The sequence below is a fragment of the Biomphalaria glabrata genome, chromosome 11 (assembly GCF_947242115.1).
Source record: "Biomphalaria glabrata chromosome 11, xgBioGlab47.1, whole genome shotgun sequence".
Taxonomy (NCBI): Eukaryota; Metazoa; Mollusca; class Gastropoda; family Planorbidae; genus Biomphalaria; species Biomphalaria glabrata.
The window spans coordinates 17,249,597-17,276,829 of NC_074721.1; the positions used below are offsets into that span (position 1 = coordinate 17,249,597).

A 27,233-nucleotide genomic window follows, 5' to 3' on the forward strand; every position below is an offset into this window, starting at 1 on the left:
GATGTAGAGTCTAGATCTAATAAAATATTATATAATCAATTATAGTGAATAATAATCATATTAAATATTTAAGTTATAGGAGGAAAGGATAATCAACCAAGGGGAGGCAATAAAATAATCACTCGTTCAGCCAAAACTAAAGTTGAACGAATAAATGGAGACTATCGCATAATACAACGCGAGTTTTATTCCTGCCTGGAAGAGTTGCTCTGTAAAAACAAAAGTCCAGATTTAAGTAATTGGCTATATTAATTGGTTATAAATAATTTACTGAATATAAGTTTATATATATAAATACATTCTCTTTTCGAGAGCATCTTAAGACTTCCGCCTCACTATAAACACAAAAAAGACTGAAGACTTATATTTGTCAGCTCCAGGTGAAGCCTACTATCCAAATACCATAAAGATAATGTACTGGAAAAGAAGTCAGTGGACTCTCCAGAAACAGAAAGAGTGATTACGAAATCGATTTGCATATAGCCATGGACAGACTGTCTAAAGATGCTTGGAATAGACGAGGTATCACCACAGACACAAAGCTGTCATCCTACCTACGTTGCTCTATGCCTCATAAAAGTGGACAGTATATAGAAAACATAAAAAAAAAAAACTGAACCACTTCCACATGATCTGTTTCAGAACAAATACTGGGCATGCCAAATCTGCAAAATGGAAGACCCCCGCATCCCTGTATGGAAGGTGGACAAAGAAAACGCTTTAGGAACACCCCCAAGCTTCTCTGAAAGCCCTCAGCATTGACCCTGCCATCTGGGAGGCGATAGGTGTCGCGCTGTGAAAACTAGCGCACAATTTGCAGAGGACACGAGAACAGCGCTAGGAATCAGCAGTGGTCATCTCAGAAGCGGAGACCCCAAGATGCTACTGGGTTGAAACACCGGACAAGGTAAAATACCGAAGAAATAGGAGATTGTGATCCTCCATTAAACATTATAAACATGCAATATGAACAGACTTTTTTTCATTACCATCAATCCGACGCCAGTGATAACTCTTAATAACTAATGAATGTTAGATTAAAAGACAGTTGAAAATCCCCCCCCCTCTTTTTTTCCCTCCGCCCCCAACCCTAGAGAAAGAATCCTGGACAAGTGAATGTATAGACCCACTACACTTTATGCTATACCAATAATAAGTCTTTAGATCTAGATCAAGAAGACGATACAATTTTCCTGAACATGAATTTAATTAAATTCTTCAATGAAATGCAGAAAGATCGGAAGCCGTATAGTCCCTTCAAGATAAATATTTTCTCATTCTCTAGCCAAAGCCAAATTTAAATTAATTTTACTTTTTACTCTAAAAAAATTTTTAATGGTCAAATTAGAGTTTTCCAAGTGTTGTCAATGAGCTAGTAGGCTAATTCTTTTCCCAAACAGTATACATCAACTGTCAAATTTCTAGGGAAATCGATGGAACCGTATTCGAGATCTGTGTTCACGTTCCACCCAGATGATTCTTACCACCCAGAAGTTTCCACAAAGTTACGAGTTAGATAAATGAGCGATATCTGAGATGTTTAGATAATTTGAAGGTGATTTCTGAAAAAAAAAAAATTCAAACTTTGACACGTACGTGCGTTTTTCCTCTTCTTCTTCTCTTCCTAGTAGGCCTACACTGTTACTTCAAAAGAGACGATTATTACGCCATACGCGTATCAATGTGTTAATCTGGTAATAAGCAAACAAGTCGTCTAAGTCAGTGGTTCCCAAACTTTTTAATCTTGTAGACCCCTTGCCATGTTTTCAGTTTTTTTTTTTGCTATACCCCATGCATAACATGTATTGCAATTCATCAAGATTAAAAAAAAAACATCAACTAATTTCTAACTTTAGTGAGTTGAAGAGTGAACAAGTAATTTAAAGCTACAAATTAAGCTATAGAGATTCCTCTTTTTAATTGATAAAATTGAAATTCAAGCCAATTAAAATAACCACTAATATGTATTGTTGGAATCATCAAACACAACCTTGGAATTTGTTTTTAGGTTTATCATCCGTTGCTACGAATGTTATGTTTCACATAGGAGTTTATTGTTCTATGAAGTAGTCCTTCAAACATTAAATATTAATGAATTAATTAGACTTAAGTATCATTGTAAAAGTTTTCGCAAATAGCAGTTTCTCGTGTATTTCTTAATCTTTCACGTGTGTCACAAATATTGAGTCCGCGGAACAGTTGTCACTAAGGGAGAAAGGGTGAAGGCGAGTGGCTGGCTTTTAAACCAACTTTGAGCAGGAAGGGGTCATTAGCCTTGGTTTGCTACCCACCTGAATTTCAAACTCTGCTGCCTTGTAACAATATTCAAACATGGGAAAGATTTCTTGGGGCAATCATAATGAAAAATTAGGAGCTGGCGACACTTAGGCAGTTTGCAGCACATCGCGCTACACCCTGATCCAAAACTATATATGTTGTTTGCAAAGAACTATAAAAGCTTTTAATTTTATAACCCACACCATCGATGTGCTTATTGTATTGTTACTTAAAGAATTTCTTTTAATGATATCAGATGTAGGTTTGTGTAAAACAGTATTTAAAACTACAACGCTGGTAAAATCAATGTTTATATATAGTGTTTTCCGTATTTCGCTATAAGTAAAGAGATATTGTAACTGTAAGACTAACCATTATCTTCTCTATATGATGTTGAAGAGAGATTTTGTGGTTCTTTATATTTGAGTGTTCGAAAGTTTTTCAAATCTTTATCAATTTTGCCAGCGTGGCATCATCTCTGATTATCCTCCAGCATAATTGGTTTCATATCATCATAAAGGGCACTTTGGCAACCGCTTGTTTGAAAGGAAGGGATGAATCTCAATTATAAATAATCATTGCTGTAAAGTCTACATATCTTTGTGTTAAATATAAGTTACCTGTCGACAAAAGTAAGCTCTTTAAATAAGTATTGGAATTAAATATAACAATTTTTCATTTAAATAGCAGGATAAGATGAAGGAACGAAGCCTGCATTTCTGGCCCGAATATCAGAGTCCACAGCAGCCTTTTCAAAACTTAAAATAATATGGAAAGACAAAGGCTTAGCCCTCGGCACCAAAATTAGACTGATGCGTTCCCTGGTCATGGCCACATTTTTATATGATTATGAGTCTTGGACACTGACTGGAGAGCTAGAGAGGAGGATCCTAGCAATGGAATTGAGATGCTACAGAAGGATCCTAGGTATCACATTCAAAGACCGCATCAAAAACTAAAAGATTAGAGACAGGGTTACTGCAGCAATTGGACCCCATAACGACCTGCTAATTATCGTAAAAAAAAAAACGCAAGCTTAAAATCTATGGCCATATTACAAGATCTTCAGGGCTCACAAAGATATTCCTTCAGGTAACAGTACTAGGAAAAAGAAGAAGAGGCAGACAGAGAGAGCGATGGGAGGACAACATAAAAGAATGGACGGGCCTGCCATTGAAAGAGGTTTTAACTTGCATGGTGCCCCAACGGTGCAATAAACTAAGTGATAGGTAAAGGTAAAAGGTAATAAGTATTGAAAGGATTAACTAAGGTACAAATAATATATTAGTGTATGAAATAATTACATTAATGGGATGTTAAAATTAAAGTCACGACCTGCTTAAATAAAATCTATAATCGTAGACCCCCGTGGATATCTCACAGACCCCCAATTTATTTTTTCACTTTTGTAGACCCCTTTGAAGTCTTCGAAAACCTCAGGGGGTCTATATAGACCACTTTGAAAATCACTGGTCTAAGTGCTTGTAAATAGTAGCCTAAACTAGAAGCGGGGCCCTGAGGGTGTGTCATACGCGGGCTCGTGAATTGTAAGAATTGACTAGTGTTTCTCAAATATTTTTCCTTATCGAAACACTTCAAACATTCTGAGTATTTGGAGGAGCACTTTGCTTACTTTTTAGAGAGATTAATTCACGTGGTGGCTTACTAGCTAATTATTCCAGGGATTCAGTACCTCACGGAGGAACGGTATTATTGACGGTCTACACAGCGTCTATCCTATTATAAGTATAAGATGTTGCTTGTAAGATTGTTTCTCTTGTCCTTCAATATTGATTTAGTGGGCTTTAATCAACGTAACTAAATATTTAGAGACATTTTGCTGGAAAATCAACTAACTAGATAATAACAATTTCTGCTACCGCGGTGCGCTTCAGACGCGGGTTCTGGGGCAGTTGTCACACTTGCTACCTTTATATTCAGACTCTAACAGGATCAAGCAGGGAGAGTAGCTGTTAAAGTTTTTCAAAACTAATTCTATACATATAAGTTAATTTCACTCTCAGCCCTTGCGATCCTTGGCGCAGATATATAAAGGTCATCTGTTTCTGTGGTCCACAGTAAACAAGGGTGTCATGTGGCCAGCACAACGACCAAACGCCTTTACTTTTCCTCAATTATTGTCAGGACTCAGAGGCAACCCTAAAAATCCCAATCTTCACCAGGATTCGAACCGGGACATCTCGGTTCAAAAGCCAAGTGCTTTACTAATCAGCAACCGCGGCTTCATTCTATACACATAGCCTTATAAAATATATATTCCTAGCTTAAATTCTGTGGCATTTTACGTCTCGAGAGACGAATTTTTTTTCCTTTGCAACTTCTTGTGTGGCTAAAGAGGCCAATCATTGATACACAGCTTAAATACAAAGAAACAAATAATTAAAGTTATAAAATAAAACAAATAAACACAAATGATTATTTTTTTTATCAATGCATTTTATCACAGGCATTCTATTTAAAGATACAGTTTAAATAAAATATAGGAATAAGAAAAATATAATTCTTAGCAATGGTCTCCCTGAAAGACGAAGCTGGTAGTTAGAACTGAAGAAATACCTCGGAATTTTGATTATTGAAATCATTGAACAATACTAATGTTAGTGTTCATGAAATCCAAAATTTAAGTGCATGGTTTAACACTTGTTAAGGCTCAATATAAGTACAAGTAAGGTAAAATTGAGATTGGACCAAGAACTAGTGATTTAACAATCACTAGAGTGATCTTATTGAGATTGAACCCTAAGAAAGAGTACGTTAAGACTCACTAAGGTGGCCTTATTGAGATTAGATCCTAAGAACAAGTGAGTTAAGAATCACCAGAGTGTCCTTATTGAGATGGGACCATAAGAACAAGAAATGAAGAATCACCAATGTGACTTTAGTAGGATTGGACCTAAGAAATATTGAGTTAAGAATAACCAAAGTGGCCTTGTTGAGATTGGACCCTAAGACAAGCGAAAAATCACTAAAGTGACGTAATTTAGATTGAACCTAAGCAAGAGTGAGTTAAGAAACACTAAAGTCACCTTACTGAGATTAGACCATAAGAAAGAGTGCGTACCAAAGTGACCTTATTGGGTTTGGACCTAAGAAAGGATACACACTGTTGTTGTAATTATGTCATGCCTTTGGTCCAGACATTGCCTGTGTCTTGCTAAGCCTAAATAATGATTTCTTGATTGCCTACTCATATCTCTGTATTACTAACTATATCTATTGGACAGTAGCGAGTAGCATCTGGATCTGAATAATATTAGGGGAACGGGAGTGTACAAAAAATATCACTGACTTGATCAGTGAGGATTAACATCATACGTAACCAGTATGTGGCTACAAATCTCCCCTATTGGTCACACAGACACCAAAAAGTTTCCCCTTCTACATCCCATGATAACAGACGATACATAAATGGACGATAGGTCGAGAAGTTAATTAATTCGAACTGGTCGATTCTGATTGTTTGGAAGTATCAACTGAGAAGATTTTAATAGTATCAGGATGGTCGGTACTGCTGCCCCCGTCGTCCACAAAAACTTGATTCCCTCCGTTTTTTAAAAGCTCCTTCTGAAAGTCGCTAGACTTGTCCGAGCTTTTCTCCTTCTGTTCTTCAGCTGTAGACCTCCTGCTGGAAGTTTCAAAGTCTGCCTTCGGAATCATCATGTACGCATCCCAGGATGGTCTTGCATTGATAGGCTTAGTCACCACATATACGGGTCTTTTCTTTTTTCTACAAATAAACGACATACATTTAAGTTAAGAATGTGTAAGAAGATGGCAGCAAAACACTATCTTGTACTTTAATAACAAACAATTGAGCAAACAAATTCTATATTTGGATACATTTGGCTGATAACTTCAAACACGACTCTACATTTCATTTGCTAGTTGGCTTCTTACTTTACTTTTAATTATATTCATGCAAGAGAACGCTTGCTCGAACGAATTGTCGATCCAAAGATAGTCAGCACTCCAAATGACAACTTCTTCACCTCACTGTAGCAATCTGGAAGATTATTCTATGCGCCGAATCCTCTCTCGGCATTTCTTTTAAAGCTGTCCACTTTTGTTGCATAACTTACATACATTTCTGAACATCCAATTCTTCCAACTTGATTTTTAACTCTGTAACTTTTCCACCCACTAAAACCTTTACTTTTAAATCGATCAATTGTATCTCTAGAGATTTAATATCCATTCCAAACGAATCAATGTGGATTTCGTTACTGTTTGTGTTGAGATGGTGTACCAGGAATGCTAGAATAGTTTTGTTGGCTTTGAACTGCTCAAATCTGTCAAGAAATTCATCTGATCTTTTTTTAAAACTGTGCTGAAGTAACTTACCGCTCTGAATATTTTCCTCAAAGAGAATTAATTTTCCTTCAAAACTAACACATTTTTCTACCAAAACATAAGCTGGGTTTTCCATTTCCTTGCAGTTTTAGATTCAGCCCATTTATTTTCATTGTTATATACACCATAAAGTAAAATGTTTGCAACTATTTATACCTTTATCATTTTGGAATTTGTGTATTTCAAACAAGCACAATGCAAAACGTTTTAACCTTTGGAAAGCCATCGCACACTTTATTGGGAAGAAACAGGTCGGAATACTGAGTCACCATTTCGTTAAGAATTCTTAAAACTGACGATGGTAGAGTGCTATTGACAAGATGCTGTTAACAATCTTAATTATCAAATTCATTACCTCAACTATTTTGGCCGGAAATGTTTGGGCTCAAAGCGCTTCTTGTTGCATTATGCAGTGAAACGTAAGAATTTCAAGGTTTATTTAGCTCCGAAGAATGGTTGTTAACCTTTTATTGTTTCCTGTCATACTCCTGCCCTTGCTATTGAAATGATTTTATTTTAACTCTAGCTTATTGTCTTCAAGGTATTTTTGCACGGCGTTAGCTCTATCTTCCCCTATAGATTGTCACGAGAGCGGTCGCAATCCTAGAAGTTCTTCTTTTGGACCTTGGAAAGATATATATCTGAAAAATGGGCAACTTGTGTCGTGTCTTTATGTCGGAACATTTATCTATATCAAGTGATAAAACAAAAAAAAAATGAATATCTTCCAACTGCAAATATGTTACATTTGAAGACATTTTAGCAAATCTATCTTGCACTGTTTCAGCGGATAGTGGCAAATCTTTGAATTTCTTTTTTAAGATTTCTGGTTCGTTTTTGAAATCACGAAACAGTTTTTCAGATGCACGTAGGAAGCAGTCTTTGAAATACTCAAAATCTGCCTTATTTAATATATAAGATATCTAGAATCTAGTCTAGATCTAATAATTAAAACCTTCATAGAAACATCCGACGACGGACGAGATCTTCCGACGGACTGACAACAATAGCGACGCGTATAATGTAGGAGGGGTGTGGTGAAAAGCGAGTACACGTGTCTGAGAAATAGAATCGGAGCCTAATCCTCGTTAAACTATTCAGAACTATTTTTAAAACTATTTGGATAAAATAAATAATATTTGCGTATGGAACTAAAGAGCCGCAGTTTCACATCCAAAGAGCCGCTCGCGATCCGCAGGTTGCCGACCCCGGGTCTAGACAAACACTCTACAGGCTAAACACTTGTCTAGGAAAACTCTTGCAAAATAAAATTGTGAAGTATTATTTTGCATATATTTTAAAATTTTCACATTTTCTCAAAATAATGTACGTAATGATCTGAGTAAAAAACCAACTGAATTGAGTTTAAAGCAAGGAGTATTTAGCATTTCTTCTCAACTAAGCGTGTAATGAAAAAATATCCAACAATATAGTCGTAAAAAGACGGTAACAGTGGCGTAGCAAAGTGCCCATAGACTTGGGTTCAAGAATAGGACCGTGAGCGCATAACCCCTGGCAGTATCAGTGTGGGCACCTAATGGTCATAGGTCAGGGCGAAATGGGTCTCTTTGACCCTTGGTTGCTACGTCATTGCATGGTAAACTGTGCCATAAAATAATGTTTATAAAAGCAAAGTAAGCATCATAAGGTAAAATCCCCCCTTTTTTTTTTGCTCTAAAGTTTGATGTAAAAAAATGGGTAATTTCTGTCAAGAGAATGTCATTCAACTTACAAGTAGGCACAGTAACAGGCAGCAATTAGAAGGAGAACTACAAGAACACCGATCACATAGCCGTAGACAGAAGAATCACCCATCTCAGCTACAGTAAACAGAACAAATAAAATACATATTTAAAAAACCTAAAAGAACAAGGAGGTTCGTGGCTGAGGGGTAAAGCGCTAGGATTCTAAACCGAGGGGTCTGGAGGAAGACTGGGATTTTTACTATCGGGATCTTTAGGGTGCTATGAGTCCACTCAGCTATAATGGGTACATGTCCTTGGCGTTTGGTCGTTGCACAGGCCAAACGACACCCTCGTTAACCGTAGACCACAGAAAAATATGACCTTTACATGATATGCCCCATAGATCGCAAGATCTGAAATGGGAAATTTACTTTACTTTAAAAAAACAAAAAAAAAAAGCAAAGAACGCACAATTATTTATGTGAAATGTGTTATCAATAATGCAAGATTTGTCCCCCTTTTCTATCTAAAGCTAAATTAATTAGCTACCACTAATTGATTAACGAATTGGTTATTTTAACTAATGCTTGTGTTTTCATCGACAATGTATAATTGTTCAAATTTAAACTTAATCCAAAAATGCGAAGTGGTAGCAATAACGTGTACAAGAGTTGATACCATACAGTCAGATGATACCATACAGACAGAGTCAGATGATACCATACAGACAGAGTCAGATGATACGAGCTTTGTAAAAAGTCACAAGAAAATCATCAGCAATTTTAATAGAAAGATCAAGGTGAACTTAATATGCTCAACCTTATGATCAACGCTGGAGACCGCCACACAGAATGCATTGACCGCGTCTGAACAGGCCCACCCTTCAGCTTTACAGAATGATACATTACCAAATGCCTGTTGCTGACAGTTGTTTTCAACTTTTAGGACAAGCCTCTTTATCTTCTACTATTATTAGGGAAGCATAGTTGGTCCTTACATGCTCCTATAGCAAGCTCAATGCGCATTGGTCCAATCTTTTTGGACGTGTAGGGTGGATGTTGGAGAGGGTCCCCGCACTACATTTAGCAAACAAATCTCAACCTTGAATTCAAGTTCCGGCCTGTGAAGTTTAAATCACTTTTCTCTCCAAAAACCTTTTTTTCTCCGTCGTCCCCCGTTAAAAAAAACTTGAATTTTTATTTCGGTGACACCTAATTGGCAAGGCCTAGTTTTTAACGATACCCATCCCAAATACATACCTTTTGCAAGTGAATTCGATTACCAGTATTCCTTATTCACTTCCCCGCCCCCCGCACATACCTTACGCCTTAGAAAATAGTATCACATATAATCTCTATGCGTTCATTGACTTTTCAGCATTTATCAAATATGTGAAAGGCTCTCTGATATTTTCAATACCACACATTTTTAAAATCAAGTGTACACAAAAAAAAAAAAAACACAACAAAAAACCCATCTTAATTAACTGTACTAGGATCAAGATTTTAAATTCCATTTCAACTTTTATGTACAACAAATGATTCATACAAAATGGTGCGAAAAGTGCTAGTTAAAAATAAATAATAATAAAAAAGGTAACTAGGGATTAGGGACTTGAACCTTTGACCCTCAGATGAAGAGGGTGTGATACTCTACTGATTGTGCTAACGTAGGTCATAATAATGTGAGGACATTAAGCATTAAAAGTAAAATGATTAAAAAAGAAATTATAATCTTGTAGCTTATGTAACAGAAAATACAAAGTTTAGTAATACAAAGTTCTTTTTTTTAAATAACATTATTTAAAAAAAAAAACAATATTCGCATGAATGTTTTAATATATACAGTAAAATCTCCTCCCTTACTGATATAGTAAATAGTTGTAAAAAAAATGCTGTATTTTATGGAAAAAATCAAACTACCAAATTTAATTAAAAAAAAACAAACTTTCTCTTTTCGAAAAAAAAAAGTAACAAGTCCTAAAATATCATGATTTTCAACAACTCTTCTAGATTTTGTGATCTAACTTGGACGGAGGGACAGAAAGACAGACCACAACAAAAAAAAAACAACTAAAAAAATAAATAAAATGAATAAAAAACAAAACTAATACCGGCTATTCCCTTTCGGGGACCACTATAAACAAGAAGGAACTAGCTGTACTTACAATTACCAATACTACTCGCAAAGTCTAAATGAAAAGACAAATGTGAACATCTTTAGCGTAAAAAATATTTTTACATTTTCTTTGGTAATAGAATTTGTTAAAACTCAAAGTGGTAACATTCCATTTAGTTGAATTCTCATGTAAAATGAAAAGGATGTCTTTATCATCGTTATTAGTTCTCAAAACGCCAATAATTTTTTTATGAGGATCTTGGTTCCAAGGCCGGCCTTGGATAATTGGAGCATCTAGGCCAAGTGAATTTGTGGCCCTAAATGAAATTTAAAAAAAATGTAAAAAAAGAAACAGTGAAAAAGTAAAATTGGTCTACGCAATTTATTAAAAACCTGCCCGTATCAATATCTAAATCAACAAATAACTGAAATTCATATATCACAATTTCCATAGTAGAATCAAAGTGCTCTACTGTGCCTGAGATCAGATCCAAGCTTCGTATTTATTTCCCTTTTTTTTTTTTGAAGTCCTGTACGAGACCTCCACCAATTGGATGCCCATGACTAAGGCCGGCCCTGTAAGTTGTGTAAGTTTACTCACTTGGACATTTGCCTTCTTTTCTATCTATACAGTCAGTGCCACACTTTTCGTTACAATTTCCCATGCAGCCGATACCAAACTCACCACTGTCACATTCTTAAAACAATAATAATAATGATAATAATAATAATAATAATGATAATAATAGAAATAATAATAATAATAATATTAGTAATTAAATTAAAAGAGGACTTCTTTTGTAAATATAAGCAATAAATGCAAATACAATCCTCAACGCTAAACTGTCTGGCAGTAACCTAATCACTGCAATAAATAGCTGGGCCGTCCCATTGCTCCTACAGCATATCTAGATTGAAATAAACTGGCACCGATATTGAGAGACTCGCGAGAACACCATTAGTCTGACTGATCTCTCTATAGAAGTCAAGTAATATGTCTGACTGATCTCTCTATAGAAGTCAAGTAATATGTCTGACTGATCTCTTCTAAAGAAGTCAAGTAATGTGTCTCACTGATCTCTTCTAAAGAAGTCAAGTAATATGTCTCACTGATCTCTTCTAAAGAAGTCAATTAATGTGTCTCACTGATCTCTTCTAAAGAAGTCAAGTAATATGTCTCACTGATCTCTTCTAAAGAAGTCAAGTAATATGTCTGACTGATCTCTTCTAAAGAAGTCAAGTAATATGTCTGACTGATCTCTTCTAAAGAAGTCAAGTAATATGTCTCACTGATCTCTTCTAAAGAAGTCAAGTAATATGTCTCACTGATCTCTTCTAAAGAAGTCAAGTAATATGTCTCACTGATCTCTTCTAAAGAAGTCAAGTAATATGTCTCACTGATCTCTTCTAAAGAAGTCAAGTAATATGTCTCACTGATCTCTTCTAAAGAAGTCAAGTAATATGTCTCACTGATCTCTTCTAAAGAAGTCAAGTAATATGTCTCACTGATCTCTTCTAAAGAAGTCATGTAATTTGTCTCACTGATCTCTTCTAAAGAAGTCAAGTAATTTCTCTGTGTTGTTATTTAGATACAAACTAAGTGGGGTTATGCGTAAGCAGCGTAGCCACTTCATTTATGTAAGCGGTTTATAAAAGTCAAAATAATTTAATAATTTGCGCGAGTTGTCTTTACACACAAGATAAGAAGGCAGTTCAAATATACACATCATATCATTACGGTTAATCAAAATTAAGTATTATGCCATTTTAACATTTTTGTGGTTTCAAAGTACCTTTGTCACATCCTAAGTCTGTATTTTTAAATCCTTCTTTACACTTGACGCATCGCCCTGTAAATTTGTTGCAAGGGTCAACACAATTGCTGCAGCTGTTTTTACAGTTAATAGCCCATTGATAGTCGGGACACGCTAGAGGGGACGAAAGTTTATGTCAGAAAATATACTAGAAGTTAAATATAAAATTACGTTTAGCAAATCTGGTTTATATTAAGTGACCAAGACCAAACCAAAACCAGTGACTTATCTGGGCGCATCCATTGTAATCCGAGACAGAAGGAGACATATATAATAAGGACCAAAAAAGTCTATCCTCTCCTCCAAAATGTTTCAATGCATCCAATGTATGAAATATAAAACGAGAGCCCCGTTGACTACAGTATAAAAATTAAAATTACAAAGACATTAGATTTGATAAAAAGAGGCCTTCTTGTACAACAATACGGTTGCAAATTAAAATAGCAATCATGAATACAAAATACGTACAAAACATGTTAATTTTGCGCCAAACTACTAACACATGTAATGACACAAGAAGCGTAGAAGTTGAGTTTGATCGGGCTTTTCCTTAGTGACGTAACGAGTAATTAAAAAGTAGGATTACGAACTAGAGAGAGAAACGGACAAGAGGACTGTGCCCTTTTATTGTTCATTCAATTGTTTGAAGTTATCAGCCTGCGTTATCAAGTATATTCATTGTTCAATCTGTTGTTGTGTCTTCAACGAACTCGCATGCAACATCAACATCTAGAATTATCAACAAAACAGACCATCAACACACATATTAATAGTTAAACTTATGTCGAATAGAGTTTATATGGAATTTAGTTATCTTTATCCAAACATCGCACCTTTGGTTAGGACTAAATACCCAGATTTTTACTGTTAAAGTGTGTTGGTATAGTAAAAGTAAAGTACTGAAAGTAAATATTTCCTACATTCTGGGCATGAACTAGCCACATAGCAATCTCCTGACTTGTACGCTTCTTTTTCTCCTAAACAAAAGACTTCTTTGTCGTCTGCAGAACTGTTTTGGCAAAACCTAAATCAGTGACAACAAAAAGCCTGGTGTTTAAAATAAAAAAAAAATAGCAAAAAAAAAACAACAAAAAAAACAACAACATCCACATATGCCGCCATATTTGTTTCATTATGCCGTTTATATGTTGTTGTTTGTTTTCAAAACCACCAAGCATGTTGGCTTATTACGTTGCCTGGTCGTGCGGTTTGTGCGCTGGACTGTCGTTCAGATTTATCGATGGTCCAGGGTTCAAACCCTGCCCGCTCCCATCCCCCATCTGCGGGAGGTTTGGACTAGGAAGTAATTATCTTCAATTTTGAAGGAACATCCGCAACATGTAAAACATTTTACAAACATTTTTTTTACAAAAAGTAAAGATCGTTCACTTTTCTCCTAGATTCTACATCCAGAGTTCCATTTCATAAACACAAAATGTCAAAGTTAAAGGTCATGGGCATGGTACCAATCCATCAGAGAAAGAGTAAAAGCCCTAACTAGGTAATTATAGATTTTTCAACCTTTGTTTTTATGGAGGAGGTATTTTCTAAACTTTGTGCTGATGTTTCTGCGGGCCGGATGGAACCACGTCTCGGGCTGGATCTGGCTCGGGGGCCGTATTTGGGCATCACTGAATAAAACAATCTTAAGGACGCTAAATTCAACTTCCTTGTTGCCAAATAAAGAAAAAGCTCTAATCTCTCAATGCGTGGCAGCTGATATTCGTATCCAATCCCCTTTAGACCGCTAGTAAGCTGCACTTTTATTTTCCAATTGAAAGTCCAAGAGTGAAAGTCTAAAGTTTCCTCTATAGTGAAATGATTTACTGCTTTGAAAATTGGATTCGGCAGTGCAGCTCCTTTACTGTGTACACCGGACTTACAAAAAGCTTTCTATATATTATTTCCTGTTACCAGTTATGCAGGCATGAACATCTCCTGTATATATGTACCTCTTATTTCATTGTTTCTTGTTTTATTCTAGTTTCGTACAATTTTCAATTAGTTCAAGAGTCCAGCATTTAATTTGTTTTATTTATACTTTAAATACAGGGTGTTGGACATGTCACGCTCATTAAATCTAGAGCTTGATACAGTCTTGAGACATTGATATACTCTATTAAGTTTGCAACAGGTAGGCTTCTTAATGATATTACTAATAGACTAATTTAATATTAACAAAGTGCTTATCGGAATTTCGATTTCATACAATGCCAAGGCACACTAAATAGCCAAAATCTTACCGTTTACGAAAGAAATTAGAGTTTTTACAGTCGAGCGTACACTGCCACTGTTCCCAAATAGTCCATTGGCCTTGATCTACATTGGTAAACATTTAATCAAGTTTTAGTAAGAAAACAATAGACCACATTTGCAAGGTTGATAACTAATTCTTCATATAGAAATTTACTTAGAGAATTAAACTCTCCTTCTAGTGGCTGGCTGCACTGTGAGCATATTTTGGTTCAATCACAACTAAATTTAAATTTCAAAGGTTTGTGTTTAACTTATCCGGTAAGCACACAATACTTGTAACTTTCAAAAAGCCCTGCGCTCTATGGACTCATCTCTTCTAGTTGTTCCTTGTTTTCTCCTCACATAAACCCAAGATAAAGGAACTTGTTCCCCTATGAGCTTGACTGCATTCGAGAGTTTGAAATTTGTAAACATTCTAAAATGTCTGTTATGTTCTCAAAAGCCAATTGAGCCTATATAAAGTTAGGTTGGCAGAGCTATTTTAATGAAACATTTAATTTAAATATTATTTTTATATTCATATTATACTAATATAAGGAACAAAACATCAACTTCATTTACCACAAAAGTAAAATAAAACTAAGAAACAATGTAGTAAAAAAAAGTATTCAATTATATGCGTAAAAATCTACAAATTATAAAGTAATCTACTTAAAAAAAAAATGCTCCTTACCAGTATACCAATAGACTTCATACAGTTTGGACGGAAGAACTAGAAAAGGAGAAAAAAAAAGTTCAGTTGAAATGTAAAAAAAAGAAAAAATTGACTAAAAACCTCCCGAGTAATTGTCCTATATTAAATGTTGTATAATCTATGGAGTCATAAAAAGGCTTGAGTGATATTTGGACAAACAATTGATTTTTGAACCTTATTGAAATGCCGGTCTAAATGTTATAAGTGTCAATTTAACTTAGTGCTAAAGCATTCATATGTATTTGATGTCAAATGAGTCCGTGCTCTTAATGCATTTAAAATTCATTTGGAATTTTTTTCTTTGGTCTTATTAACAAGTTCCATAAACAACGCAGTGGTTGCCAGGCAACTCTCCAGTCAGTTTGCCTGCTCAAAACGTGTTCTGGGTACGTATACTTGGAGGACGTGTTTAAAATTCTATTCTTTCAACGGAATGTTTTAATTTAGTTTCAGGAACATGTGTTGTCTCATCTTGTAGTTCCTTAAACGGAATCATCTTCCCCCCTCCCCTCCCAAAAAAAGGAGATTCCGCGCCTTCCTTTTATCATTCTGAGGTGCAAAAAATCATTCTTCTAGTGTATGCGGTGCATCATTTATCGTAGTAAAAATAGCGCCATTCAATACACTTGAATAAAGATGGGTTGGAAAAAAAAGAAAGAAGGAAAACATCGATACTAAAAGACAGAAAACATAGATACTAAAAGACAGAAAGCATCGATACTAAAAGACAGAAAACATCGATACTAAAAGACAGAAAACATCGATACTAAAAGACAGAAAATATGGATACTAAAAGACAGAAAACATCAATACTGAAGGACAGAAAACATTGATAAAGACAGAAAACATCGATACTAAAAGACAGAAAACATCGATACTAAAAGACAGAAAACATCGATACTAAAAGACAGAAAACATCGATACTAAAAGACAGAAAACATCGATACTAAAAGACAGAAAACATCGATACTAAAAGACAGTAAACATCGATACTAAAAGACAGAAAACATCGATACTAAAAGACAGAAAACATCGATACTAAAAGACAGAAAACATCGATACTAAAAGACAGAAAACATCGATACTAAAAGACAGAAAGCATCGATACTAAAAGACAGAAAACATCGATACTAAAAGACAGAAAATATGGATACTAAAAGACAGAAAACATCAATACTGAAGGACAGAAAACATTGATAAAGACAGAAAACATCGATACTAAAAGACAGAAAACATCGATACTAAAAGACAGAAAATATCGATACTGAAGGACAGAAAACATTGAAAAAGACAGAAAACATCGATACCAAAAGACAGAAAACATCGATACTAAAAACACAAAATATCGAAACTGAAGGACAGAAAACATTGAAAAAGACAGAAAACATCGATACCAAAAGACAGAAAACATCGATACTAAAAACACAAAATATCGATACTGAAAGACATAAAACATCGATACTAAAAGACATAAAACATCGATACTAAAAGACATAAAACATCGATACTGACAGAGAAACACACTATGGTGTTGCATGTAGCCACATCAGTAACTTGCTGATGTTTTGTTTGAAAGCGATAACACAGTCAAAGGTTATTCTTGGTAGAGAAAAATGTCTTTTTATTTCATAACTTAATTCTTTAGGCATTGATGAATCTGATCAAATATGACGACGATTAATATACAACAAAGTTTATGTCCATTTAACAAAAGACCCTTCCTAGTCAGCAGCTTGCACTCCTACTTTAAGGACATTGGTAAATCAAGAGACAAGCTGATTCAATCAGTCATGTAGCTCCATTGGTAAACCAAGAGACAAGCTGATTCTATCAGTTATGTAGTTCCATTGTTAAATCAAGAGCCAAGCTGATTCTATCAATTATAAAGTTCCATTGGTAAATCAAGAGACAAGCTGATTCTATCAGTTATGTAGTTCCATTGTTAAATCAAGAGACAAACTGATTCTATCAGTCATGTAGCTCCATTGGTAAATCAAGAGACAAGCTGATTCAATCAGTCATGTAGCTCCATTGGTAAACCAAGAGACAAGCTGATTATATCAGATATGTAGTTCCATTGTTAAATCAAGAGACAAGCTGATTCTATCAGTTATAAAGTTCCATTGGTAAATCAAGAGACAAGCTGATTCTATCAGTCATGTAGCTCCATTGGTAAACCAAGAGACAAGATGATTCTATCAGTTATGTAGCTCCATTGGTAAACCAAGAGACAAGCTGATTCTATCAGTTATGTAGTTCCATTTTTAAACCAAGAGACAAAATGATTTTATCAGTCATGTAGCTCCATTGGTAAACCAAGAGACAAGCTGATTCTTTCCTTCATGTAGTTCCATTGGTAAACCAAGAGACAAGCTGATTTTATCAGTCATGTAGCTCCATTGGTAAATCAAGAGACAAGCTGATTCAATCAGTCATGTAGCTCCATTGGTAAACCAAGAGACAAGCTGATTATATCAGATATGTAGTTCCATTGTTAAATCAAGAGACAAGCTGATTCTATCAGTTATAAAGTTCCATTGGTAAATCAAGAGACAAGCTGATTCTATCAGTCATGTACCTCCATTGGTAAACCAAGAGACAAGCTGATTCTATCAGTTATGTAGTTCCATTGTTAAAATCAAGAGACAAGCTGATTCTATCAGTCATGTAGCTCCGTTGGTAAACCAAGAGACAAGCTGATTCTATCAGTTATGTAGCTTCATTGGTAAACCAAGAGACAAGATGATTCTATCAGTTATGTAGTTCCATTGTTAAATCAAGAGACAAGCTGATTCTATCAGTCATGTAGCTCCATTGGTAAACCAAGAGACAAGCTGATTCTATCAGTTATGTAGTTCCATTGGTAAACCAAGAGACAAGCTGTTTCTATCAGTTATGTAGTTCCATTGGTAAATCAAGAGAGAAGCTGATTCTATCAGTCATGTAGCTCCATTTGTAAATCAAGAGACAAGCTGATTCTATCAGTTATGTTGTTCCATTGGTAAATCAAGAGACAAGCTGATTCTATTAGTCATGTTGTTCCATTGTTAAATCAAGAGACAAGCTGATTCTATCAGTTATAAAGTTCCATTGGTAAATCAAGAGACAAGCTGATTCTATCAGTCATGTACCTCCATTGGTAAACCAAGAGACAAGCTGATTCTATCAGTTATGTAGTTCCATTGTTAAATCAAGAGACAAGCTGATTCTATCAGTCATGTAGCTCCGTTGGTAAACCAAGAGACAAGCTGATTCTATCAGTTATGTAGCTTCATTGGTAAACCAAGAGACAAGATGATTCTATCAGTTATGTAGTTCCATTGTTAAATCAAGAGACAAGCTGATTCTATCAGTCATGTAGCTCCATTGGTAAACCAAGAGACAAGCTGATTCTATCAGTTATGTAGTTCCATTGGTAAACCAAGAGACAAGCTGTTTCTATCAGTTATGTAGTTCCATTGGTAAATCAAGAGACAAGCTGATTCTATCAGTTATGTTGTTCCATTGGTAAATCAAGAGACAAGCTGATTCTATCAGTTATGTTGTTCCATTGGTAAATCAAGAGACAAGCTGATTCTATTAGTCATGTTGTTCCATTGTTAAATCAAGAGACAAGCTGATTCTATCAGTCATGTAGCTCCATTGGTAAATCAAGAGACAAGCTGATTCTATCAGTCATGTAGCTCCATTGGTAAACCAAGAGACAAGCTGATTCTATCAGTCATGTTGTTCCATTGGTAAATCAAGAGACAAGCTGATTCTATTAGTCATGTTGTTCCATTGGTAAATCAAGAGACAAGCTGATTCTATCAGTTATGTAGTTCCATTGGTAAACCAAGAGACCAACTGATTCTATCAGTTATGTAGTTCCATTGGTAAATCAAGAGAAAAGCTGATTCTATCAGTCATGTAGCTCCATTGGTAAATCAAGAGACAAGCTGATTCTATCAGTTATGTAGTTCCATTTTTAAACCAAGAGACAAAATGATTTTATCAGTCATGTAGCTCCATTGGTAAACCAAGAGACAAGCTGATTCTTTCCTTCATGTAGTTCCATTGGTAAACCAAGAGACAAGCTGATTTTATCAGTCATGTAGCTCCATTGGTAAATCAAGAGACAAGCTGATTCAATCAGTCATGTAGCTCCATTGGTAAACCAAGAGACAAGATGATTTTATCAGTTATGTAGCTCCATTGGTAAACCAAGAGACAAGATGATTCTATCAGTCATGTAGCTCCATTGGTAAACCAAGAGACAAGATGATTCTATCAGTTATGTAGCTCCATTGGTAAACCAAGAGACAAGATGATTCTATCATGTAGTCCTGCTTAATTTTCTTATAAGGTGCCCAGTGCATTCTTAGAGAAATAGTCTCACAGTTTGTATATTTTAAAGTTACATTTTTTGTTTGTTTTTACCATTGACCGCTTTGGTGTCTTCATCGATCCGACCGTCTCCATCGTCGTCTGGAACATAAACAAGAAAAACTTTAAAAGAAAAACAGCAAAACAAAGCTCATAAAAAGTGTGATTGTATCAATTAGTTTGGATCAGTCATGAAATTAAAGTTGGAATAGATCTAGACCAGTAACAACAATCTGTGCGATTAGAAATATTTTTATTAAAATGCTTATATCAACTCACTCTCTCTGTCTGTCTGGTAAATAGTTTGTACACGTTATTTCTCCCACAACCAATCTCGGATTAGGCTGAATTTTGCACAATTATTTCCTTTACCTAACAAGAATCAATTAAAAAAAAAAACCCGTTAGTTAATTAACTATTGCTAATTATTCTTTTGTTAGGTACTTTGAACAAGGGAAAGAAATGGCATTTGACAGATGTGGATTCTTGAGCCGAGTGAAAATTTTTTATGCATTAAAAATCGATCATGTAAACATTCATCAAGATATCCCCTTCTTTCCTTCTCCTTGCACAACTGGTCCAGACAAGTGAGAAAGCTAAAAGCTAAACAAAAACATTTGGTAAAAATATTTCTAATCGCACAGATTTATAATGTCTATGTTGATTTATATATAACTGCATGAATGATCCAAATTAACTGATTCAATTGCACTTAATATAAGCTTTTTTTTGCTTGTGTTGTCAGGTAAAGGAATAATAGTGCTAAATTTCAGCTTGATCCAAAATTGTGTGTTGATGAAATTTTACCAGACAGACAAACAGACAGAGTGAGTTGATGTAAGCTCTGTAAAAACATGATCATGCATTAATCTCAAATGTTGTTTTAAATGTATAGACTTCATTTCTATCCTTGTCTTAAATGTATAGACTTAGTTTCTATTCCTGTCTTAAATGTATAGACTTAGTTTCTATTCTTGTCTTAAATGTATAGACTTAGTTTCTATTCTTGTCTTAAATGTATAGACTTAGTTTCTATTCTTGTCTTAAATGTATAGACTTAGTTTCTATTCTTGTCTTAAATGTATAGACTTAGTTTCTATTCTTGTACTACATGTAGATTGTAGAGAGTTACGATATGAGTCCCTACGTCTGGGTGAAACAATTTACCCTTACCTTTAATATCAATTATTTTATGTATGTAAATATAGTCAGTAATGTTGTGATTCCTTACTTGCCTTTTTCGTTCATTACTTCCTCATCCACAAACCTGTCACAGTCGTTGTCTTTCTTGTCTGATAGTGTCATGGTCATTATTGTCGCTTCACATTCCTGGAGAGAGGGGGAAGAAAACAATTCAACGGATAAAAGAAACTAAACAAAGCTTATCTAAGGGGAAGAACTCCGCCCTTACAACTGTATATCTCAATAAGTTATTTCACTTATACAATATCTAACAAAATAATTAATAATTAATTACCAACAATTGACTGAATAATTGGTTAATGTGCTAATTTATTCATATTTTGTCAGGTGCAATAAATAATGGCTTTAAGTATCCACCTGATCCGAAAATGCGTGTGGGAGAAATAGAGTTATCGGTTATCTAAGAGGACAAAAGCCTACAAAGAATTAGTTTCCCTTGATGGTACTAATCAGAATAATTAATTACCAGTAATTAATTCACTAATTGGTTATACTTTTTTATTGATTCGTGTCTTGTCTATTCCAATAAGTTATTGTGCAAAGGTTCAAATTGATCCGAGAATGGGTGTGAGAGAAATAACGTGTACAAGCTTTTTACCGGACAGACAGAGTTGATATAAGCTTTGTAATAAACAGCTAGTCGGTGGGACTTCGTGTGCAATGAATGTATTTTAGTCAAAGAACATGCCCAACACTACTTTTAAATATCTTTTTATAAATCCACCACCGGCGGACAATTGTTATGCCTGCGCAATATGTGGCAAAATATGTAGGTCGCAGCTGGTGTTACGTAGAAATGGGAAATACTGCATTATTCATTACTCTTCGGACTCAAAGAAAAGCCTTATTATAGATGGGCCGATAGTTATGTACTTTGTGAGTAGATTGACACTAACCATTCATACATATTGTCCTAATTATATAAATCTCTGACGACTTAGAAAATAAAAGACATATATTGTGGAGTGATATTATAAATATAGACATTAAAAAACGAGGTATTTAATGCACAGTTCCTTTTGATCCCCTCCACAAAAACAATAGAAAGACCAATAGAAAGAAGAATACTTTAAAAAACAAAGCTTATTTAATTGTTGGAATTTAACTAAAAATTACAGGGTTTAGCCCTTTCAGCTATATAAAATAAAATAAATTAATTAGTACTAAATGATTCATTAATTGGTTAATTTTTAGATTGATTCGTGCATTGTGATCAACTATGAATAATTGTGCAAAGTTTTAACTTGATCCGAAAATGGGTAATGGGAGAAAAACATATGTTCAAATTTTTTGCCAGACAGACAGACAGACAGAGTGAGTTGATATAAACGTTGTAATAACGCGTAGTAAAATACCGAACATATTTTTTTGTTCTAAATCACGTAGAATTCAGACTTCGGCGTTTCTTAAAGTTTGACTTGTGATGCTCTCAGACAATGACATTTCCGATCACGCCCCCCGTCTCCCATTAACTGGGCCGTACTTCGATGGATATTTCATTAACACCGAGACATTGACTTTACACGCAGACCAATCTCGGGTTCAAGAAAAGCAAACGAAAAAAAAAATACTCTTTTAAAAACAAAGCTTTATTAAAGGAAAGAACCGCTATTTACTGCCATTAATTTCAAGATGGCAGGGTTTAGCTCATATATCTGCTATATAAAACAACTAATTAATTACTACTAATTGATTACTTAATTGGTTATTTAATTGGTTAATTTTTTAATTGAACTTGATCCGAGAATGGTGAAGTGGGAGAAAACTAATATTCAAACTTTTTACCAGACAGACAGACAGAAAGACAGAGAGAGTTGATTAAAGCTTTGCAATACGTTCACCACCCAAAGCACTGTACAGCCTCCACCACCCACACATCGACATGTACGTGACCATAACGTGACAGAAGTATTACGTACAGGGTAGAAGTCATACACGATCTTTGTTGTAGTGTAGATACAGAATGTAGATCCAGTAGTTGTGCTGCCTGATGACAAATAGCTCATCTCTAGCAGATACCACATTGAACGCTGATAATCTCTCCTGTTGTAAATACACTCTGTTCATGCTGTCTACGAGATCGTTTCTTAGAATCTATTCTGTGATGTGGCCTTAAAGCTCGCTTAGTTTTGAGTAACATTTGGAGCAAGTTCACACCACCACCACCAACAACAATCTTAATCAGATATTCACTATCGAAATCATCTTGCTTTGAGCTGGATGTATATATTCTTTTTTGGCCTTCGCTACTAACTATTTTTTTCTTTACTGTTCAGAGTAACCACACTTTTGTTTTACATAATCTGTGCCAATTAACTAGAATTAAATCAAATCAAGTCAAAATGAGTCCAGGCACATCGGATTTGAAACAAGGAGGACAAGGATGTTAGCACTCATGGACTCGAAAGTCCTTAACACAACGATTTAAATTTAGATAAGATTTTTGTTAAAGTTTTTCTGTATTTTCCTACCGTATTCACGTGAGCCGCTATATATCCCACAGGATGTAGATAGGAGGTGCTGTATAAGTAACTTCCAAAAGGACTCGGCTGCGTGGAGACAAGTTTATGGGCGCCTGAGTCAATGGACATATATCCAATATGCCAAATAGAATTGTTTGGGGCTCTCTTTAGACTAAAACTAAATACATAAAAAAAGACATCAGATCAGAAAAACAAACAAACAAAAACCCTGCAATGTTATCTAATCTTCATAAGAACTAAATGTTATTCATTATGTAACGATCCGGTTTTTTGTTGTTGTTATTTTTTAATGGGAGATGACGTTTTAGACCGAGACCACTCGTTATTAAAGGCGTCAACACTGACCTGAAACGTCACAATCTGTGGGCAGTTTAGACCCATTGCTCGAAGCCACGTCGTACAGACCTGTGACGTGGCAAAAACCAATTGGTCTCAACTGTCCACAGGTTTCTACGTTTCAGGTCAGTGTTCAGGCATTCTATGACGATTGGTCTCGTTAGGACGGCCTCTGAAAATTCCCACTCGCTCGAACGTGTCTTTCCAGCATCTTCACCATCCTCAGACAACGCCACCTGCGCTGGTTAGGTCATGCCCGCAGGAGGGAGGATGAACGTATCTAGAGAGTTATCCTTCATGGGCCACTCGAGAGAGGCAGAAAGCTAACTGGTCGCCCCCACCTCCAACATGAGGCTGCAATCCAACGGGATATCAAAGCAGTGGACAGTACTATTGGAAGAGAGATGGTGACCAAGAATGTTAGATACTAAATATGTATTGATCTTAACTCTGAAAGAAAAGCGTGCCAAAGAGAAAAGGTTCTGGTTCATCTAATAACACAGCGAATGCCACCTTTAACTTCTACGACTGAAGTCAATTAACATTGACTCCTTTGAAATACTCAGTGCTTTTAGTTCTGAGTTACTACAATGAATGGTGACTATGTAACAATGTATTATGGGTTCAATATTGCAGAAGTGTGTCTCTACTGTGAAGTGGTTACCATGGGTTGCAGACATAAGTTCAATGACATAATAACTAAGTGTAGCTATGCGTATACTATTGGTAGTGCTGATATATAAAAACAAATCCTATTGAGTCCTTTAATATCATAAATGGCAAAAATTAAATTAAATGAATACAAATAATTTCCAAGTAAGAATATACAATCTATATATATATATATATATATATATATATATATATATATATATATATATATATAATTCTCTTCTTCCCTCAACAATTTAAACGAGTAGTAAGGAGTAAAGGAAAGATCACTCTGCGTATGGTATACGAGAAAACAAGAGGGGCAAGGGGAGAGAACACGTGGTCACAACATAGCAGGGGGGCAGGACCGTTGCAATATCACTCTTTTTTTTATTGTATTTCTACCTCACGTTAAAAAAAGGTGGGATGGAGAGTAATCTACTCTGTAGTCACTATCGAAGCGACAGAGCACGCTCAAGAGATTGGACACAATGGAAAGATTATCCTTTTATTTTTGCAACTCGGACGAAGGGAGTTATCCTAGGTAATTTGATCCTATTCCAACTTCCTTGCTCCTTGAATGTTTAGATGAGCTTGTACCTACAATTACTAACATTGTGAACTCTTCACTGACTTCAGGCATTGTACCACAGCAATTTAAGCATGCACTTGTCAGGCCCTTATTAAAGAAATCCAGTCTTGACCCGGAATGTCTAAAAAACTATCGCCCGGTATCAAATCTTCCCTTCCTGTCAAAGCTTCTGGAGCGCATCGTGTTAGCGCAAATTCTTTCTCATCTTGAACAGTACTGTCTCTTGGAAGAATTTCAATCTGCATATAGGAAGTGCCGTAGCACAGAGACAGCAGTGGTCAGGGTACTAAACGACTTACTTCACAATTCCAACAAAGGCCACGTATCAATTCTTTCCATGCTGGACTTGTCCGCAGCCTTTGATACGCTAGACCATGAAATTATGATGGCCAGATTCTCTGCAACTTTTGGTTTAGCAGGAGTCGTTCTAAAGTGGCTTGGATCCTACCTGACGGAACGCACCCAAAGTGTCGTTGTTAGCGGGACGGAATCAACAAGCTTACTTTTGAAGTACGGAGTACCCCAAGGATCAGTTCTAGGCCCAGTACTGTTCACTATGTATACATATCCACTCAGCGGTGTCATACGGCCAACCGGCATCTTATACCATTTCTTTGCCGATGACTCACAGTTATACGATTCATCAGTACCCTCAGAGGTGTCGCATCTGGCAGAGAAAATCAGTAGTACCGTTACAAGGGTGAGCGATTGGATGGTTGAAAATAAACTCAAGATGAACGAAGACAAGACAGAAATAATTAAGATTGGCACTAGGAACAATGTCTCAAAAGTTGAAAGCACAGATTCTCTCTTTATCACGAACTGCCATGTTCCTTTTGTCCATGTAGTGCGGAATCTTGGAGTTTTCTTCGACTCAACACTATCTTTCGACCCACACATAAGTCAGCTCTGCAAAGGTCTTTATCTGCAGCTGCGCAGATTAGGCCAGATTCGACCCTATTTAACAACAGAGTCAACAAAAACGCTAGCTGTGGCATTCATACTCTCCCGCCTTGACTACTGCAACGCCGTGCTAGCAGGTATACCTGATGACAAAATAGCCAAGCTGCAACGTATACAGAACAACGCCGCTCGAATAGTCCTTAAAAAAAACTAGACAAGATTCTGCTACTACGCTATTGCGCACGATCCTTTGGCTTCCCGTGAAAGCGAGAATCGATTACAAGGTCGCCACACTTTGTCATCAGTGTATATATAACAATCAGATGCCATTGTACCTTAGAGAACTGATTACTCCATATGTCCCCCAGAGAGCCCTGCGCTCAATGGACTCAACGCTTTTAGTAGTGCCACGTTTCTCCCTCAAAAGCTACGGTCTGCGTGCTTTTTCAGTTCACGGACCAAAGGTTTGGAACTCACTCCCCATTGATCTCAGACAGACAACATGCTACACCACTTTTAAGAAGAACATTAAGACCTACCTGTTCAAAACTTTTTTAGATTAACTGTCATTTAAACTCATATGTCTTTTGTTTGTAATGTTATTACAGCGCCTTGAGCCTACATTTTGTTTGTTAACAGCGCTTTATAAATAAAATTATTATTATTTAAGAGTGAAAAAAAAAAGACAATTTTCGTCTGTATATTTCAGGAGATTGGTATGAGATTTCAAAAGGTTTTAATAATTTCCGGATATTTCCAGGACTTTTTCGTATATTTTGCAATTTCAGGAGATTTCCAGGACCTCCTGTTAAATCGATAGGAGGTCGCGTGAAATCTGTTATAAGTTATAAAATGGTTTAATTTAATAATTTATACACCTAAAAAGTGCTGGGCCCACTGCAGTCGAATAGGTTGCAGTGGCCTAAGGTTGGCCCTGCAAAATAGCGGCGTATGCTACGCCGCCGGTCGACTAGTATATATTAATTCGGATAACTGATCCACATGAATAGATTCAACTCGAGCTTATCGACCTCGAGCCAACATCTCCGCCTCTCTCTCTATGGTCACAACCCAACAACCCTTTCTAGATTTACTGAGTTACGGATCTTAGTAGCTATTGTGTCGTTTAAAAGAGTTATTTTATCTTGGTCTATTTTTATCTCTTAACTCATGGCACTGGCGAAGTCCACATCTATTATAACGTGATAACGACAGGAGTAACGACTCACTCATTGCTGAACATTTGATTATCAAGTTGGATGAAATGCAGACTGGGCAGTTCTACAATGACAACCAAAAAGTTGGACACATTGAAAGCACTTGGTACACTGCAAGAGATATCATTTTTGAGATTGTGAACTTTTTTTTTAGGATGCAATTCTAAAACTAGAAAAATAATTCAACTGTCTCAAAAGCCTGACATGATCATGTGACTCAGTCCTCATGTTTAGCGTCTCTAAAATTTATTTTTTAAAATTACTTGTT

The 27,233-nt window shown here is 35.7% G+C and overlaps 1 protein-coding gene across 1 annotated transcript in view; it reads right to left on the reverse strand.

The window, feature by feature from the left end:
- Nucleotides 1–4,704: 4,704 nt before the first annotated feature.
- Nucleotides 4,705–27,233, reverse strand: part of LOC106051828 (uncharacterized) — a 37,997-nt gene continuing 15,468 nt past the window's right edge. The window contains exons 10-21 of the mRNA XM_056004898.1: nt 26,978–27,076; nt 23,255–23,423; nt 20,816–20,909; nt 19,635–19,682; nt 15,195–15,233; nt 14,509–14,584; nt 13,186–13,289; nt 12,245–12,379; nt 11,053–11,148; nt 10,501–10,524; nt 8,381–8,468; nt 4,705–6,025 (exon numbers count right to left, since the gene is read on the reverse strand). Coding sequence (XP_055860873.1) covers nt 5,731–6,025; nt 8,381–8,468; nt 10,501–10,524; nt 11,053–11,148; nt 12,245–12,379; nt 13,186–13,289; nt 14,509–14,584; nt 15,195–15,233; nt 19,635–19,682; nt 20,816–20,909; nt 23,255–23,423; nt 26,978–27,076 — 1,267 coding nt within the window. The 3' untranslated portion in view covers nt 4,705–5,730. The remainder of the gene's footprint in view (nt 6,026–8,380; nt 8,469–10,500; nt 10,525–11,052; nt 11,149–12,244; nt 12,380–13,185; nt 13,290–14,508; nt 14,585–15,194; nt 15,234–19,634; nt 19,683–20,815; nt 20,910–23,254; nt 23,424–26,977; nt 27,077–27,233) is intronic.